Source organism: Polypterus senegalus, chromosome 6 (genome assembly GCF_016835505.1).
Source record: "Polypterus senegalus isolate Bchr_013 chromosome 6, ASM1683550v1, whole genome shotgun sequence".
Classification (NCBI taxonomy): Eukaryota; Metazoa; Chordata; class Cladistia; order Polypteriformes; family Polypteridae; genus Polypterus; species Polypterus senegalus.
The window spans coordinates 60,894,512-60,914,036 of record NC_053159.1 but is presented as its reverse complement, the minus strand read 5'-3'; the positions used below and the strand labels follow the sequence as shown (position 1 = coordinate 60,914,036).

At 37.0% G+C, this 19,525-nt stretch overlaps 1 protein-coding gene across 2 annotated transcripts in view; it reads right to left on the bottom strand.

Moving 5' to 3' along the window:
• The window catches only part of plod1a (procollagen-lysine, 2-oxoglutarate 5-dioxygenase 1a), a 71,068-nt gene that overhangs the window by 1,904 nt on the left and 49,639 nt on the right, over window positions 1-19,525 (bottom strand). Inside the window, exons 10-18 of one of the 2 annotated variants that reach the window (XM_039756086.1) lie at window positions 17,177-17,298; window positions 16,949-17,053; window positions 16,657-16,782; window positions 13,879-14,020; window positions 13,405-13,518; window positions 12,307-12,372; window positions 10,660-10,764; window positions 10,059-10,205; window positions 1,888-2,013 (exon numbers count right to left, since the gene is read on the bottom strand). In XM_039756086.1, coding sequence (XP_039612020.1) covers window positions 1,888-2,013; window positions 10,059-10,205; window positions 10,660-10,764; window positions 12,307-12,372; window positions 13,405-13,518; window positions 13,879-14,020; window positions 16,657-16,782; window positions 16,949-17,053; window positions 17,177-17,298 — 1,053 coding nt within the window. Of the gene's footprint in view, window positions 1-1,578; window positions 1,705-1,887; window positions 2,014-10,058; window positions 10,206-10,659; window positions 10,765-12,306; window positions 12,373-13,404; window positions 13,519-13,878; window positions 14,021-16,656; window positions 16,783-16,948; window positions 17,054-17,176; window positions 17,299-19,525 lie in introns of both variants that reach the window. The other variant, XM_039756085.1, reaches the window with a different exon arrangement.

Below are 19,525 nucleotides of genomic sequence, written 5' to 3'. Positions count from 1 at the left end.
ATAAATAACAGAGGGACTGAATCTCAAGAACAAGAATTAGACAAAAACATTTCTGTAATAAAGTAAGTACTAGCATGCACAAAGAAAATTGAAAAAAATTATCCTGAATTAAACTTTTTAATGAGACTTAGTGAATCAGATATAAGAAATTCCAGCAGTATGTGTAACATTCAACACACTTTTTTTTACATGAGGAATTTTCACTGAAGCATGTTACATTTATAGTCTGTAAGCCATTTCCCCCCATATTAAATAAACCAAGAGAATATGTTACAATAATCTTTTCAGGAACCTGAAAATGTCATTAACACAAATGAAAATGTCATTAATGGAAAGGAACAGTGCAGAAACCATGCAAAGATTTAGGAGGCAGGATGCAACATTGACTCAATGGAGATATTATAATCAACCAAGAAATGTGGCCATGCTAAAGCCAGCATTTATATCATAGATGCAGACAGAAGTTGGGAAGCAAACACTTTTTTTTTATACATATCATATTTATTCCCATAAGGAAAATTCATACATTCACTTTTGGTTTTATGTTTTGATCAGATTGTTTTTTATCTCTCCAGTGAAAGTAAAATGTGTTAAAAGAATAGTCCATTGAAAAATGATATTTTTTTATAAGTTATATACCACATGTAGTTTGTAATGGTGACTGGGAAAAGTTTTTAATATCCTATTTTCATGTGGAAAGGACATAAAGTTTATAGTATTGTTAAATGGTTACGTCCAGAATAAACAGCATAAATCATCATAAACAGGAATAAAAATTGTCATGGGAAAGAGTTTTTGAGTTGAAGACCCACCTCTCCACGTAATTCATTGGTCAAGAGTCCTGTCTTAAATTCAAGGGGGAAGTAACATATTAAAAATATAATTTTTGGGTGGATTATCTCTTTAAATGTGATGAAATGACAAACTGGAGGTCCAGATTTTAGCCTCCAAATCAATCCACATATTTATAATTTCCAGGTTTCATTTTAATCTTTATACTGCATGCCTTTGTTAATGCTGGTGGTCAGATGAAGGCTGCAGGTGACTTTGGTTTAGCAGTAGGTATACCTTAGATGTAGGTCTTTGTGAAGGGGCAAAGTACAATTTACATGATGTACTGTGGTCAAATTTTGGGATATTAGATTCTCCTGTTTACTAGTTAAACCTGGAACCAGACATTATGATAAAAATGGTTCGCTGTTAAGCAGCTAGTGGTACTGTGTGATTGATGAGCCTAAGGAACAGCCAGCATTTATACAGAATAATAAAAATATTTTACTGGGATATTGGTCGTTACCACTATATACTGAATAATAGCTTTGCATTTGTGTCTTTTTTGTTGAAATCTTTCATTTTGAATGAGCCACATACTGAAATATTTTACCTCCATTTAATGAGCTAATTTGGTACCTAACATTCACAGCACTGAAAATCTTTTCTGCCAAAACTCTGATCCACTCTAGCAGATTGCTTAATTGTTCATTTGTCTTTAACCTGCTGTGGCTTTACATTAATGGTCTCGCACTTTCCTAGCAATCAAATCACCACCCATGGGTAGCCTGAAGGTAAAGCACTCACCTGGAAGTCAATCCCAACGCTGTTCAGAGCAATATTTATGGTAAAAGTGGAAGCATCATGGTGTGGTCTTAAAAAGGGCTGCTCATCAGGTTTATACCTAACTACAAAAGCCAGTTCAAACAGAGCCTGGAAAAAGACATATAACAGCAAGGAAAGCAGTAAGAAACATGCACATCCACAACAAAAGCTGAAGGCTTCAACCATGGGCCCCCATTTTTCTAGAGCAGTAAAGCTTCCCAGAGCCGCAAAGAAGACAAAAAAGAGGTGAAAGATGGTTTTGATTCCTGGTCACCGCTACTTTTAATTTACCTGATAGTCAACACCTTTGCGGTTGAGAGCTATGTTAACTGTAAATGTAGAAGCATCGTGATGCGGTGTGAGCAAGGGTTGCTCATCAGGTTTGTACCTCACCACGAAGTTGAAAAAAGAGGTACACTGTCCAAAAGAGAAACAAAGAGGTGATAAACATCAAGGAAGCACCAAGCATTTTTGTAGCTGATCCAGTCGGAGAAAATAAACGAGTAGCATATTCTGAGGCCATCTCCAATCAAATTTCCTAGTTATCCAAACAGAGGCATATTTTACGTGTGCCTGTGGTATTCTGTACCTTTCAAATCACCACAGATTTCTTAATGTTGACTCTGTTGATAGTGATGTTTGTACACTTTCATTTAACCAAATGATCTGCTTCAGTTACACATAAAAAATACAGCTGTAATCTAGTAAATCATTAATGACAACCAAAGTATCTCTTAAACATCAAAGGGCTAATAAAATTGTTATTATAGTAGACATATTTTGAACCCACATGGAAATCAGTAAAATAATAGAGGGTTTTTTAATAGTGTGTTCTTGATGTTCGCCATATCTGACACTGTGTTCTTTGGCTTACAGCAAAAGCCTGTACTTTTGATTAAACGTCTGATGTCAACCGGTTTATAGTTAATCAATCTCCAATTGTGAGGCTGAGATAAGTCTGTGATAAAGCATTTTGCAACAATAAGCAACTTTGGCCCACCAATATGTAGGAAAATGAATCAAAGGAAAAGGTAAAATTACAGAGTCAAGAAAAAAAACAAAAAAAAAAAACACCAAACATCTGATACCTGATGAGTGAAATATAAGATTATTACCTAAAGCATGAACAACCAAATAACTCCAAGATTTGAAAAGGCCAACTGTCATGTGATCTCTCATACAAGATCTTCTATTAGAAGACTGAACATTTTATTATATAATGAAACCAGCAGAAGAGCATGGCAAGTATGATACAATTAGTACAAATAATAATACTGATATTTACATTTTTCCAAAGTGAGCCTTGGCATTTGAACTGATGTGAGGTATCACTAAAGCCATTTTCTCTCTTATAAAAATGTCCTGAAAAAAAGCTTAAAATATCAGGTTTTATATTCTTCGTCGAATATCTAAACTCAGTGTTTTGATGCTGATTTGTCTTATATTTTTTGTCCATCTGTCCCTATATATTTTGTATATTATTTTCTTCAGTGTTTTGAACACAATTTGTTTTAGTGTGCTGTTTGTTTATTATAGAAGTCTGTTCTGCAGTTTCCTGTTTTACTGCAGCAGTTTAGTTTTTCCATGCTTACTATGAGCAAGTTTATGGTAGGCAGCAACTGATATTTTTCCATGAAGCAATAAGCTATCCCTAGCATGTTTGGCCATAACACCTCTGTAATAGTCTCCTTTACAGGCAAGCATTATGAATTGATACTTTTTTTAACATCTTGCACTGAGCTATTATTTTGTCTTCATTTCTCTCTTAAAACCTCACTGACTTTCATGCCAGCTGAGCTTTGACAATAACAAAGCTACATACGCAAATCCGTCTTCACTATATCCCTAACAATCGGGTATCTTTCAACATTTGACTTCAGCAGTAGATTGTCTAAAATCACTAAGCAATGCAACCCATGGTCCAGGTCATTAGTATAACCAACCCATTGAACACCCACTAGAAAAACAGGCATTCCTGAAACTTCCTGGCCTCCTAAAGCAAAAGCCACTTCAAACAAAACATACAATGATGTGGGACTGTTAGATTGAACTTCTCTATTTGAATATAATTCCAATTTATTTAAAAAAGGCCAAAGGCAATTGTAAAAGAAACAGTTATTAGTTTTATCTGCACTAATTCTGGCATCGTGTTACTCCATGCATGCTATGCAGCTGCAGTATTTTTCTGATATGTCTTTGTGTTTTATTTCCACAGTCAGCCTTTCTATTTTGAACAGTTAGCATGTTATCTTTATTAGTAAAACTTACAATCAGAACCCTTCAAAATATGTTTTATTTTTTCCTGTCCCACTGCTGTGCACTTTGATCTATCGGTGTCCTCAGAGCGTTTTTTCTAAACTATCTCCTCTGTTCTAAAATTATCATTTTGCATCTGATTCTGCCCCATTCACTTTTAAACCTGAGATCCCTGAATGTTGCATAATATGAAGACCTTCTCATTAAAGCAAATAGAAAATAACTATCATAATACAGATTTTCCTTTTAAAACAATACTTTAAAACCCCCATTTTAAAAAGCTTTGTCATCCAAAAGGCCATGCCCCTCAATTAGTTTCTATTTTATGTGGCTGCTTCTGGTGTCACACACAATGCCTAAAACAATGACAATATTAAGCAACCTTTATTACAATATTGCTGTATCAGTAAAGGACAAAAAAAAAACAGGCAGTTTGTGTGGACACTGATTTTATACTGTAACAATCCACTTTTTCTGGTTGAGTCCACAGATATTGACTAGCTTTTTATAGTGAATTTCATGCTCTTAAATGTATCCTGCCGCTGCCCATTGGACACTTCCAAAATACTAAAAAAAAGTCTGCCTTTGACCTGCTTGCCTTTTACCTGCTTTTTTACTTTGTTTACTGTTCTCACACTGTTGCTGTCTTACTAAGTAACTAGTCTTGCCCCTGATCTCAAACTGCTCTGCTTGTGCTTTTCTGGTAGCAAGACAAGTCACAATGTGTTTGCACCACAGGACTCCAGCTGAGTGTTACAAACGGGGCTCAGGCAACACTCTCAAAAAAAACTAAATAACTTTGCAAAGCACAGTGCTAGCACGTGTAGCTCATTTGGATTTCATGTATAGATTTCAGCTCCTTTTCGTGGCTGCATTTATGGCTCACTGTCCTGAGAAAGACTTTCACACGCAGTCATAAGTATGGGTGCAGATGCTCAGGATATTGATGGTTCTTATATTTAAATAATAGTTACACCAAGTACCGCTATGATTCTTTTTTTATTTTGTGTTTTTTCTTGCTGTCACACAAAAGTGCACATAAATGAACATGTAAGATTGAATATATTCAAATATTCACTTATTTTTAGTTTCAATATTCAAACCTTAATTTTGGCAAATTTGGCAGCTATAATGGTTTCTCATTGTACTACCTATAGTGCTCCCTTTCCTTCATATGTACTGATAGATTTAAGATGCTTGATGTCACTAACATTTTTTCTTTTCTTAATCCACAGTGGCTTCAGCAGAGGCTCTCCTCTCACCATTGCACTTTATTCTTAAACAAAGATCCTCTTAGGATCTTTCTTTTCATATGCTTGTATTGCAGAATTTTGTCTTTGTCATCTCAGAAACTTCAACTGCTAATTGTGACTGTCATGATCTTTACACCAAAAGAATTAGTGAATTGTGTTACATACGTGAGACTGGTGAGTACCTTAAGGAGACCAACTGGAGTAAACACCAAGTGTTGCACAAACAATTCCATTCTCATCCCATTCCCATGCTATACAACTCATGGATGTACCCAGCTCCCCACAAGCCAAGACTCCAAATCTTCTTACTTATCCATATGCCTATTTTACACTGGCTATCATAAAACATTATTATTAATGTCACTGTAAGTACATAAATAGTCTAGCTATTTTCATTTTAATACACTATCAATCATTTCTCATATGCACTTTAACTGATGTTTGTGACCCGTAAATTCCTAAATAGTGTATATGCTGTAAAGCATTTTATTATAGGTGTCCAAAAGAGTGGATACCTCTTCCACTTATGAAACTACTTATTTTGTCTTCAATATGTAGCATAAACTGTATTTTTTTCTTTCTCTTTCTCTATCGGTAGAAAAAGATGTCATTTCAAGACTGAAGATAACACTGATCCATGATGCCACACTGCAAAAATATAGTGTTGACATTTACTTAATTGTGTTACAAAATTGGAATTTGCTCTACCTTGTAAGTGCAGATGGCATGGAATAAGGGATATACAGCCTATACAGTATATAAATGATTACATATCAAACAAATCCTGACCTAGAGACAAAGCAAACAGCCAAGCATTCCTGAGGTTAATTAGGAGGTCATGCACTTCGGTGCAGATTCAGTTTACTGATTTTGGAATTCTGACTTATTTTTTATTTTAACATGTTTAAATCATAACTCCACCAAGAAGGCAAAAACTAATAGCTTAAAGCTCACTAAACTATTTCTCTTTCTGTCATGTAAATGTTTCAAGCTGTTAATAAAGTTCTTCTTCCCTGTCAAAAAAACACTAGTTCAAGCTCCTAGAATCCATAAGCTACAAACATTTTTAAATAGAACTACATCCAAAATAAAGAAGCTTACAAGTGGATGTTCAAAATTTAAATGTTAGATCTCTATCTTCTGTGCACTACCCAATAAAGTAAAAAAAACAAAAACTAGCTCTGTAACTATTAACTACTATCCACCAATAAGCTGAGTAAGAATTTTGTCATAGTATTAGATCAGTATTACAGCTATAGTTGCAGGATTACAAATATCACACATTAATAATAATTATTTTAAAATACACTCTATAGAATCATTGTAAGAGTAAACCAGGTAATATTACAAATAAAGCAAATAAATTATTTCTTCTACACTTTCCACCCATCCTTCTGCTAGTTTTTACAGTCAAAACATCTGGACCTATACAAAAAAATCTAAATCAATATTTTGTTTTTTGGCAATGGTGGAAGCATTGGAATTTTGCTGTATATGTCATTGTTTCATGTTTTCATAAAGTCCACATTCTCTGATGAAAATTTTGTTTTCTCCATAGGAATTTAACCTTTAATTTCTAATTATGATATCTGCAAAGAAACTGTAGTTCCTTTATTTTGTGTTTAATTTGTGCGTTTTACATTCCATTTTTAAAATACTGCATGCAATTGCTTTTTCAAGCTTTATCAAGTAACTGCTGTTAATACTATACTATGCCAAAAAGCTGTATTGACTTTTGCATTGTCAGTACAGGCTAGCATCCATAATGGCTGATGCTGCATTATGAAAAGAAAATACAAGGTACTACTGTATTTCAATGGCAATATCACTTCACTACACATATTACAAAGTAAGGATCTAGTCTCCACTTTGCACATGAAGGCTGCAGGGATGCACACTCTACAGCTTATACAGTATATCAGTGCTCCGCAACCGGTGTGCCACGGCACACTGGTTTGCCTTGAGCCGATACAGGTGTAACGCGGTCAAATAAGTCAATTTCCTAACTAAATAATATTTCAACGGTCTTCCTTAGAAACACAATAACGAGAATATGTGCAATGAAATATTCGCGTAAATAGCCTTTTAAAGGTTTCATAATTTTATGTGTCATTTTTCTGAAATAATAAATCCCATCACCTTGCACCTGTTGCCTACGACGTAGGCCCTACGTAGTCGCCAGACAACTGCATAGTATGCTTTGATAGGCAGAGCGCTCCGTGCCCTCACCTAGATTGAATTCAAGCCGACGTATTAGTCGACAGTAGTTATCATTCATTACTATCAGTTGTGTTGGTGAATTGTGTATGGTTAACGTTCTTCGTGTGATTCATATTTAGTTTTATACCCCTTTAAATATGGATACATTTTTACATGGAAAAGATTCGTCTTCACGTACAAATGATGAAGAACCTAGAACAAGTGTTGCAAAAAAACAAAAAAAGATTGTGAAAAGGAAGTACAACGAAGACTACATTCGATATGGATTCTCGTGGTGTGGTGACGAAATGGCTCCAAAGCCACAATACATCATTTGCGGCGATCAGCTATCAAACGAGGCAATGGCACCCAGTAAACTAAATCGCCATCTAAATTCAAACCATCCCAGTTACGCCAAAAAAGACAAACAATATTTTCAGAGGCGCTTAGAACAAAATCAAAAACAGAAGCAATTTATGAAATCGGCCATTACGGTTTCTGAAAAGGCCTTAGAAGCTAGCTACCATGTTGTAAAATTAATTGCATGTCAGAAAAGACCACATTCTATCGGCGAAACACTTATTAAACCAGCATGCATGGAAATTGTTCGACTTATGCTTGGGCCCAATGAAGTTAAGGAAGTGAATAGTTTTGTTGTCTGCCGATACTGTTAAGACATATTCACGACATCTCAAGCGATATTTTAGGAACACTGATTAGAAAACTGATATTGGCTGAAAAATTTGCGCTTCAAATCGCCGAATCAACCGATATTAAAAATAAAGCACAACTGATAGCTATTGTATGTTTCGTTGATGAGGATTTTATTAAAGAACATTATTTATTTTGTAAGGTGGTTCCAGAGCGAGTAACCAATGATTTCTTCAAAATATATAATATTCAGTGGAGCAGTTGCATTGCTATTTGCACGGATGGCGCTGCGGCAATGACTGGTAGTAAAAAAGGTTTTGTCTCTTGTGTAAAACAAAAAAATCCAGTAATACAAATTACACATTGCTGCATACATCGAGAAGCATTGATGGTCAAGAATTTGCCAGAGGAACTTTTGAACACGATGAATGAATGCATTAAAATCATAAACATAATTAAATCGAGAGCCCTAAATTCGCGATCTTTGGAATACTCTGTGCAAAAATTGGAGCCGAATATGAATCCTTATTGTTTTATACTGAAGTTCGTTGGCTATCCCGAGGCAAAGTTTAGGCTAGATTGTTTGAGCTTTGCTACGAGGTGCATGAGTTTGTTTTAGATCAAAATATGCCCGAACTATACCAGCGCCTTGATGATGATTACTGGATAGCCAAACTTGCATACATGGCTGATATATTCGAGCATCTGAATGAACTTAAAAAAAAAAACAAAATGCAAGGACAGAATGAGAATATATTGACGTACTCTGATAAATTACAGGGGTTAAAAAAAAAAACTCGAACTTTGGCAGGAAGAGTTGCAAAAAGGATGTTTAGAAATGTACCAAAGGACCAACCATAGTACGATTGAAAACAAGCAATTAATTGTGGATTTGGCCCAACATCATTTAAGTATGCTTCAGCAGAAATTTTATCACTATTTTTATTCTATTAATGCAGAACAATATGATTTGATTCAAAATCCTTTTGCAACCAATGCAATAAATTCTACGGAACCACTGTCACTGCAAATTCGAGAGGAATTTATAGAATTAAGTAATGATGGGACGTTAAAACTTAATTTCGCCGAAGTTCCATTAGATGTTTTCTGGATTTCCGTTAAGAAAGAATATCCTCGCATTTCCGACAAGGCCATCCTAACACTACTTCCATTTTCGACGACATATTCTTGTGAGCAAAGTTTTTAACTCTTGTGTTAATTAAAAATAAGTGGTCATTCTTAAAAGATCTTGACCAAGAACTTCGGGTTGCGCTGTCAAATACTGAGCCGAATATAAAACTTTTGTGTTCATTGAAACAAGTGCAGGTATCACATTAATCAGTCATTATGTTATAATAATTAAGATTGCATAAAAGTAAATATAGTATAGTTTTTATGTATGTATACTTATAATAAATGTATACTTATAATAAAAAATGAAAATTTATTGTAAAATTTGTGTATTAAATTAATATCTATAAATCAGTGGCGTAGCTGGAGATCATGTTACCCGGGCGGTGAAAAATTTGACACCCCAAAGCTGAAAGAAATTTTTTTTTGCGCCTCCTCAAGGAACAAAAAAAAAGGAAACTACCGTAGTTTGGACGCCCCTAAATAGCTGCCGCTTGGAGCGGACCGCCCCCCACTAACGCCAACCCCCCAGCTACGCCACTGCTATATATTTTAGTCTTAAGAAAAACACTATGCTATGCAGGAGACACCAGGGTGCAGTGTTCAGCGTTACTGTCTTTTGGTGTTGGCCACTGTCTACACAGAGTTTGCAAATTCTTCCCACCTCTACTTGGGGATTTCCCTTAACATTTTAAAGATGTTGATTGCACAAAACAGTTTAAAGATTAGCTCTCTTATTTAATACTAAAATGCAATAGTCGACAAGGATAAAAACTGAGGTGTGACAGGCTGAAATCTGTCAATGTAGGAACTGACGCTTGCAGCCTCATGAAGACAGAATGGGTAATAAAACACTTTGCTTTGCCAAGCTGTGCTACAGTACCATCATACAAGTGAATCTGCTGTGATACCCAGTTAACCTGCACAATACATACATAACCCTCCTTCACCCAACTGTGCAGATCAACTCACCTTTGTGTAATAACCAGGGAACATTTTTTCAGTTACTGGGGCAATATATTCTAATAAAAACTTATGCCACTCTTTCTCAAAATTGATTTGGTTCATATGAATGTCTATTGTGGGCACGTTCTCATAGCCTCCTTGAATTCTTGTGTCCTGCAACAGACAGAAAACAAACATCTGTATAACAGCAACCCTACTTAAATACACACAGCGTGTTCAGCTGATATAATTGCAAACAAAGTGTCAATTTACCACCAGTACAACATCTCACTATTTGACATGAATTAATTTCAAACTTTACTGTTAAAGACCTTAAATGATATATTTTGCATCAATCATTTCACTCAGTTAAATTAATCTGTACTTTTATGTTTCAATAGCAATGCCAATTATATTTTATTGTTATTTCAAATTTTCAGTTTTAAAAACTGCTGTATAAATGCAGCTTAATGTAGACATGTTAGTCAAATAAATGGTTCTATGATTTAACCTTTGATTCAGCTTTACATAATTAATCCCCCTTCCTTATAAACTTTCATGTTCCTAATTCTGAACCCAATAACTTTGTATAAAATCTAAACTGAAACTTCAAAAAAATGCTGCTCACCACATTCTGACCACTTGACCATTGTCCAAAGTTTTCCATTTCTTCAACAAGGTGATCACAAGTTATGTCATTAAATACAGGAAACCAGAAAACATCAGGGCAGGGCTTTGATTGAGAAGGAAGATATAAAAATAAAACAAAAAATGTATTATGAAACAATGAAAACAAAAAAAAAAATCAAAATAATATCCATCCATCCATTATCCAACCCGCTATATCCTAACTACAGGGTCACAGGGGTCTACTGGAGCCAATCCCAGCCAACACAGGGCGTAAGGCAGGAAACAAACACCAGGCAGCCCATTGCAGGGTACATACACACACACACACACCAAGCACACACTAGGGACAATTTAGAATTGCCAATGCACCTAACCTGCATGTCTTTGGACTATGGGTGGAAAACGGAGTACCTGGAGAAAACCCACGCAGACATGGGGAGAACATGCAAACTCCACGCAGGGATGACCGCAAAATATATTAAGTACAAATTAAAGAAAATTAATGAAAACCTCATGTTTTAGTGCTACCATCTTTTGAATAAAACTGTACATAGTATTTCAGATGAAGTCTCACTAGTGCAGTATTTATTAAATGTAGTATGTATAATCATTTTGTCCTTTTTGGCCTTGATGATGGGAATATTATGTAATGTAAATCTGTAAATTCTTTTCAGAGATTGATTCTTGCAGGTCAGCATTACCCATCTTGTACTGTATGTACAGTATATACTGTATAATGTTCCTTTTGCCTGTGTATAACACATTATGAATTTCTACATTAAACTACATAATCTTAAGTGTTTGTTCCATTCTCAAGATTATTCAGGTCTTGAATTGTTTTTCACTGCCTCAGTATCAGCTTTCCTCAGTATCTGCTATCCCTTCAAATAAGTTGGCTAATTTTATCAGAAGGCTGATGCACCAATAGTTTTGACCTATCTATTTATCTATCGAAGCACTGTATATGATGAATGGCACACCCTGAAACAGTTATGTCCTTTGTTTGCTTTGCACAGCTGCTGCTACATGTCCAGTGTTAGCCCTCACCCTTTAAACTTAAATATATCAAGAAAGGAGCTCCATGGAGTAGTTATGTGCCTTGCTTGTTTTGTACAGCTCCTGTTATAAGTCACAATAATTTATTCTTAAGATTTTTAGTTTGTTAATCTTGTAACATTTGCATCCTTAGTGTGGACATGCTATACTGGACTTTGAGATAGTATACTGGAATAATGATGGTTTACTTATGATCTGAGCAAGTCTTTACCAAAAAGATAAAAGTTACTTAAATCCAGGCCAGTATATCTGTTCTACTGATACTTTACTTTCAAAGGACAAAGTCACATAGCTGGTCACAAAATATTTATTTTTCTAAAATAAAAACAAATTGGGGCACAGGTGTGCTAGAAAACAGTTTTCATACAAAAGAGATGTGGAATCAGGTGCTTAACAATGGTTTAAAGCAGCACCCAGGGAAATGCTCCATTCAGTATCATGAGACACTGTATGAGTTGTGTTGTGCAGTACAGTTTATAATTCAAGTTTATGTTCTATACTTTAATTTACACCAGTGTTTGAAATTACATAGTTTCAGGTATCAGACAGACCTCTCTAGTCAGCACCAAATTATGTAGAAAAAACTTACTGTTTCAATTATTTTTTCTTTAAAAATTCGACTATAGTTTTGGTGTATGTATCTCTCTTCCCAGTCCTGTAAAATAAAAAGCATATACATAAAGTGAATAAAGCTGAACTATAATGCTACTTTTTTCCAACTTGGCTTGTGGCCCTTACTAGAACATGTGACATTTTACACATGAAAAGACAATTCAGTTGTTCCAGTTCTCCATAACAGATGAACTCAAAGATTACAGATCAAAATTTGTGGTTTAAACAATCTTTTAGCAGTGCACAATGCAAATACAAAACTAAGGCAAATTTTTTACTTATACATTCCATTTTTTGACCTTTTGCATTTGCCTAACATTGATATAGCAAGATCCCTTTCCATACAAAGGGATTTCCCATACCTATCACAGCAGGTCTTTTAATTTATCAATTTTTTCTGATTGCTTTTATATTAATTTTTTCATTTTTTCTCCATCCATCCAATTTTCACACTCTCCTGAAAAGATATCATGTTTAAAATACATTTTGATCTCACCTAACAATTTTTATGATGTTTCTTATACTGTATAATTGTCTGATTTACTAATCAGATTAACATTAATCTTGCATTGATCACCATTTTACAATAAAAGAAGAGTGCAGTGCATACAGTGTGGTGTTGTGAGTGGCAATGCAGGCAAATATTGTCACAGGTTTTCCTGTGACTTTATCACATTGCACTGCACATTCTTTACCACTCTTTACCACTCCACATACACACTCCCTTTTCCCTTGGTTGTTGATTATTAAATATCAGCAAACATCTGAAGAGCTCTGATTTGTTCTGAGATAAATCAGACTCAGCTCTGTCTAACTCAGTCACACCCCTGATCACACTGGGGGATGTAACATTCTACTGAGGGTTACTCCTTCTACACAAGTTTGTGCTGCTCATTATCTAGACTTTGTTGTTTTTTCTTGCTGCTTGTTAAGACCTGTGTCCCTACTCCCATGTGTGTATAGTTTGCAGAATGTTTTGGCAAGACCTGCATTTACTGTCAACCATAACAAATGTCTGTCATAGCTATATCTCTGCAACTTCTTAGCCTATTTGACTGGAGGGTGTGGACATTACCTTTGGATTTTCAAAAATCTGCCAGAGGTCATTGTGCAGATGAGATGTCTGATAATTCTCTGTTGACAAAATGCGTCCAAACTCTTCTCTGTTACTGACAAAAAGGAAAACCCCCTGCAAGAGCAAAAGAGACAAATCAGTAACTTTTTATATAAATATAAAAGAAGGTAAATCTTACAGCACAAACAAAATGCTATGATATAATGTCAGGGTCTATACAGATAACCAGTGCGTGCTGCACAAATAATAAGTACAAGTAATACAATTTTGCTGTAATCGAGTTTGTATGCCCCTACAAGGTTTTAATTAAGTGGGTTTAGTGGTTTGATTTAACAAGAATGTTGATCTATGTAAAATCCAACTAGACCCAAGCACCTGAGGCACTTAGAAACAAGGGGGTGCATGCAGAATCATAAAAGTGATAAACTGCCCTCACAAGAAAGCCTGAAATAAGACAAATAAAGACTTAAATACCCGATTTCGAACATTGCTGCAGAAGGCCATGTCAGCATCCAGCTTGCCAGAAGTGAAGAGGGTCTCTTCAGTCAGTTCACTTCTCAGTGTACTACCTTTGATGAGGTAGACACTGGAGATGTAGGGTACATTCCAGATACCACTGCCAGGTAAAATAAAATGATTGTCTTTACAAAACAATGTATCAGATTATTAAATACAATTACAGAAAAACAAGATAAAAAGCATTCAATACTTTATTACAGGTTAGTCAATTGGTGAACATATGGTGAACCAGTGTACATATATCTTTGCAGTGTGCTTTTAATGCTATAATGATAAGATTAACCCCTGCAACATACAAAGCAGGATGACACTTTGCTTTTCTGAGTCCCAACCTGAAATAAAGTGCATGTGAGATGCTTTTAGTACTACCCAATGTTTCTGCTTACAAACATTAATTTGTTTGCCTAGTTCATTTTGATGCCAGGCTCATTTTGAGGTTGCATCCATCAAGAATAGTGTGGAATGTCCTTCTTTTTATTTATTTCAACATACAACAATGATGGTGCTATCAGATACTCCAAGGTTTCTACTCGGTACATATTACATCATAGAAATCTGTAATGTTGTCTTTAACTATACACATGAGATCTGCAAACTCAAGATAACTGCAATTTTTCACAAATAGAATTTCTGAAACTGTCAATTGACTACTAAAAATCTCACAGTTTAAAACTTAACAATTCTGAGAGTTTTGAACTACAACTATAACTTCACAGGACTCACACAATATTTACATCAACGAGCAGGGACATTATTAACTTCACTGTGGCATACCAGGCTTACATTTATTTATACCAAGATTAAATTTAACCCCCTAAATATTCAACTCTAAAAAATGTAGTAACGAGCACTGAAATCCCATTATGGATTGTGGAATTATAGGGAAGGCTTCAATAAAGAAGCATCAAGGCGAGTCCTGTCTTATAAACAGTTATAATATTTGCATCATTCCTTACAGTTTATAGTCTGTGGAAAGTTAATGTCACACTACGCAACTTCTAGTCATGGGGTATGTCAAATTTGCTTATCACAGTTGTTAATTCATTGGCAAACCATGTTCATTTAAATGACTGAAAGTCACTGTCCACTTCACATTTACAGACAGAGTGCCGATCTTTCAGGATAGTCGTGTGCACCCTTTTTTGTAACATCCAAATAGCTTGCTGCCTAACAGAGCCTGTTCTATATGAAGGGGTAACAGCAACAGTGAGTTCAGCCACAATCTCTGTCCCTTCTATTTCTTTTTTCATTCTGTTCTGGTATGTAATACACAAGGCGTAAGGCAGAAAAGACTTGCTTCTGTTTGAGAGGTGCAAAACACTCATGTTCCTTATTTCTTGTCACTGAATTATATGCATTATACACCCATGAGCAATCATTGATTGGATTGATTGGATCTCATCTTTCATGCACACAGAACCTGCCCCTATGACTAAAGACAAAATCAAACCTCTTTCATTTTATGCAAGCAAGTCGCAGATTAGATTGACTTGCTGGGTATGTCACATTAGGCGACCAGCTGGATGGTAGCATGCCCCGACTCCCTCTGACTCACTAAGTTTATGCAAGTGAAGGCTACAACTGAATTTGTGCAATATGACATAACTTTAAGAGGTTAGGCTAGCATCAGTAAGCACATCCAGCAGTAAACATTTCTACTCCAATACCCTTTTTGAGGAGGTACTATTGGCTGAACTGTGTGAACCTGGTAAATAGCCAATATAATATCAGAAAGAGAATCTGAATAAGTGCTGGCATGGTGGTGCTGTGGTTATTGCTGCATCCACACAGCTCTGGTAGAGCAGGCTGAACTCCTGGCCAGGTCACTATGTGTAGAAATTGTATATTTTCCCATGCCTGTGTGGGTACTTTTCTGGGTACTCTGGTTTTCACTCACATCATAAAGTAGTTAAGTTTAAGTGTAAAGAGATATTCAGCTGGCAAGTGGTTGTCAAAATAAAGTTCTATTGAGCTGACAAGTGGCAAGGGAAAACCCCAGAGAAGGCTTTTGATACACAGAAGGAGAGACATGCAGGTCCCTGACTCCGCCTATGTGAGAATACAGGGATTGCTAGGGTGTGCTGAAGCATTAGCAATGCATATGGAATTTTGATCTCAAAACAAAACTGTCATTATAATCCTGGATACTAGAGGGCAAGCAACATGTCTATTAAAAAGGATGACTGACTCACCACTAATAGACAGGGTATGGCAATGACAGTGGTGTCTACCCCTCTGGGTGACTACAGGGCATACATACAATATACAATGCTTTACTGTATATTCTCAAAAACTGATCAGGAAGATGGAGAAGCTTCTCTGGAGACAAAGTCCTTTAAGTACAACTAAAGGATTAGGGATGCATGGGCACAGTGATCTACTATGGGGAGTTCTACCCTGGTATTTTTTTATGTTTTTGGTGGCATGCTTCTTTTAGTATTGTTTTGCATTTTTTTTTTTTTGTGGTGCTGAGCATGGGACTTTGCGCTGATTTTTTTTTCCTTTTTCCGGTACAGTGATGTTAACTAGTACTCAGTGGGTGCAATCACTTTTCTGCAACCTGTTTATTTTTGTTTCCAATTCTGCTGTATTTTAATCACAATGTACCATACCTAGTGAAATATGTTGTACAAATGATCAAATTCTCAATTACTTCAAGATATATTCAGGTAAACAAAATTCATTTTAAAGTCCACCAACAGTACCATATTAGTGGTCGTGGTTCATACTTACACCCTCCTGCCTTGAACAATATCCACATAGTCTTCTGAACGTGCATAGTATCCGTCAACACTGAGGGCCCCCCAGAAATTTGACCACAGTTTCCCATGCCTGCTGATCAATGGTGTAATTATAGACCTGAAAAGAAGAAAACAAACAGAAAATGGAAATATATGGAATGCACTCTAGTAAGTCAAAAGGATAAATGTACATTCCTCACTCTATGTGAGTACTACATTTTCAAAAAGCACTACTTTCATTGATAAATTTTAATAAACTTAATGTCTCACATGTTAATACTCACTTGTTTTGTTCAATGAGAATTTTGAGTGTGTTTGTATTCTTCAGGACCACCTCAACATCTATGCTAAAGTAGTGTTGGCATTCATCATCATTACGGCATAGATTCCTGCCCAATCAAGATAAAAAAATAGAATTGACCAAGTTTAATCAAAAAAGCACAAGTGGAAAACTAAATGAAAATGACTAACTGGATGTACTTCACATCTTGTATTTGCAGGGATGCACTTACACTCCGAAGTTCCGAGAAGCAGCATTGTTTAATTCCTCCTCTGGTCCAATAATCTTCAAAGCTCTGTATTCATCTCCATGTACTTCTACAAATGACTTAACATGTTTTTCATGGTGGGGTTCCTAAAGTTTCAATGAATGCAATAACAAAAGGTTTCCATATTTATTTGTATTATACATTTTACGCAAAGAAAAAGCATAAGACAAAGGGACAAAGTCGAAAAAAAAAATTAATACACTATGATGGATGGACTGGCGTGGGAACCTACTCCTTTGTTTGGCTAGGAGGCCGTTATAAAGGCAGGCCAGGGAGGGAGCTGCGATATTCTCCCTAAGTGCCAAAATATAAACATGAAAGGACACTGCTGCAGCCACTAAACTGAGGTTGTTTTCTAAATACCCATGGAGGTACGCCATGGAAGGACTTGAGAGACTGGAAAGACAAGAGAGTGGGTGACTGCCTGCTATGTGCAGAGTTCTACCCCATACACTGGGTGGTAGCATGCTACCTGGTATGGACACACGCAGGGCTGCATGGGAACTGTGGTCCCATGGGGCTGCCCTGTCAGGTTCTGTTGGGCTGCCAGGGGTAGCTGCTGGATATTAATTGCACACGGACAAGAGTCATCCTGCCTGACCCAGAAGTACTTCCCAGAGGCAATATATTAAGCATCAGAAGTACTCTTGGATTAGGTGTTAAAGGGTCCAGGGAGTCAGAGTCGGGAAAGGAAATGGACAATACTCGACTGGGAGAGGTGCAGGAAAACAAAAGTAGCAAAGAGATCGACTGACAGCAATATGTACTGTACTGTGTTATGTGGGAGCCACTACAACACTGAGGGAAGGAAGCCTATAAAAGGTAAATATCTATATATATAACTCACTAAGGCAAGACAACCATGAAAAGCACGCCGGAAGGGGCGTGGATTCACTAAGCCGCCGACAAGTGAGACACCTATGGCGCACACAGGAAGGAGCCACGCCCACCAACTCCAAGACCATTGGATACGACGACAACTCGTAGGGCCACGCCCACCAACTCGGACGCAACGACACAGAAAAAATGGCGTCATTTATGTTCGTCTGTCGTAGAGGCCACATACAGTGCAGGTCAGGTTAATGTCATGTACCTCCGAGCTACGTTGACTGTTCATAGAGGCATGTTTCTCGCGGAGGTGAATTGCCATATGCAGCGTGTGAAACGGTTTGCGAGGGGTATCCCATGGGATCATTAAAACAATCCTTTAAAACTGAGGTTAAAGCACAATGAAGGAATCAGTCTTTAAAAACCAATAAGCCCTGTGCCTCTGTTTCATTACCGTCTCACCTGCTTCACCAATGCAGGCCCTGCAACAGTCGAGACGCTCTGTCAGCAGCTGACCTTCTCTGTGCCTGACCGGTTCACACAGAGGCAGCGCAAGAGACAGACAGAGGCACACACACAGGCAGCTGGTGGGCGGCTCTCCGTGAGTTTCTCTTGCGAGCGCACACATGACCAGGCGGTGTGTATGCTTCGAGAACGAGGCTGGATGTGGCTTGCGACCGGGCACATGAGCAGGCAGTGTGTATGCTTCGAGTGCGAGGGTGGACGCGACAGGACCATCTAGGAAAAATCATTCCGCGGATGTGATTCGCTGTATGCAGTGTGTAAAAAAGTTTGTTTGTCGCAGATGTGAATCGCTGTATGCGGCGTGTAGAACAGTTTGCGAGGGTTGTACCTGTGTCTTTCCAGAAGTGTTCAACCATCAATAAATAATTATGCAGCGTTTATTATGCCGCGGGTTTACTATTGTGTTGTATTTTGCTCTCTCAAGAGTTCCATCTTTTCATTCACTTACTGTTGTATTCTCACACTAACCTGTTTTAGACAACCGTGTCTTTCCAGAAGTGTTTACCATTCAATAAATAATTATGCATGAGATTGAGCGTGTGTCTAGGCGTGGGTAAGCTGTTGAACCCCAATCGGGCTGCAAACCGTGGAATTGCCACTAAGTGCGACTCATACGCTACCACTGTTTTCGTCCCTACCCTTTGTACACACCCCCTACCACACATTGACTGTTAATAGAGGCATGTTTCTCGCGGAGGTGAATCGCCATATGCGGCGTGTAAAACTGTTTGCGAGGGGTATCCCATGGGATCATTAAAACATTCCTTTACAACTGAGGTTAAAACACAATGAAGTGAGCAGTCTTTAAAAAAGTTTTCGGTTACGATGCACGACCGCGTGCAGCATAGCAAAGTGTTGTACACGCTACATACAGCAATTCGCATCCACGACAAACATGCGTCTTCTTAGATGCTCCTGCACTTTGTACACACCCCCCTCCCAACCTCGCTACGCCGCACA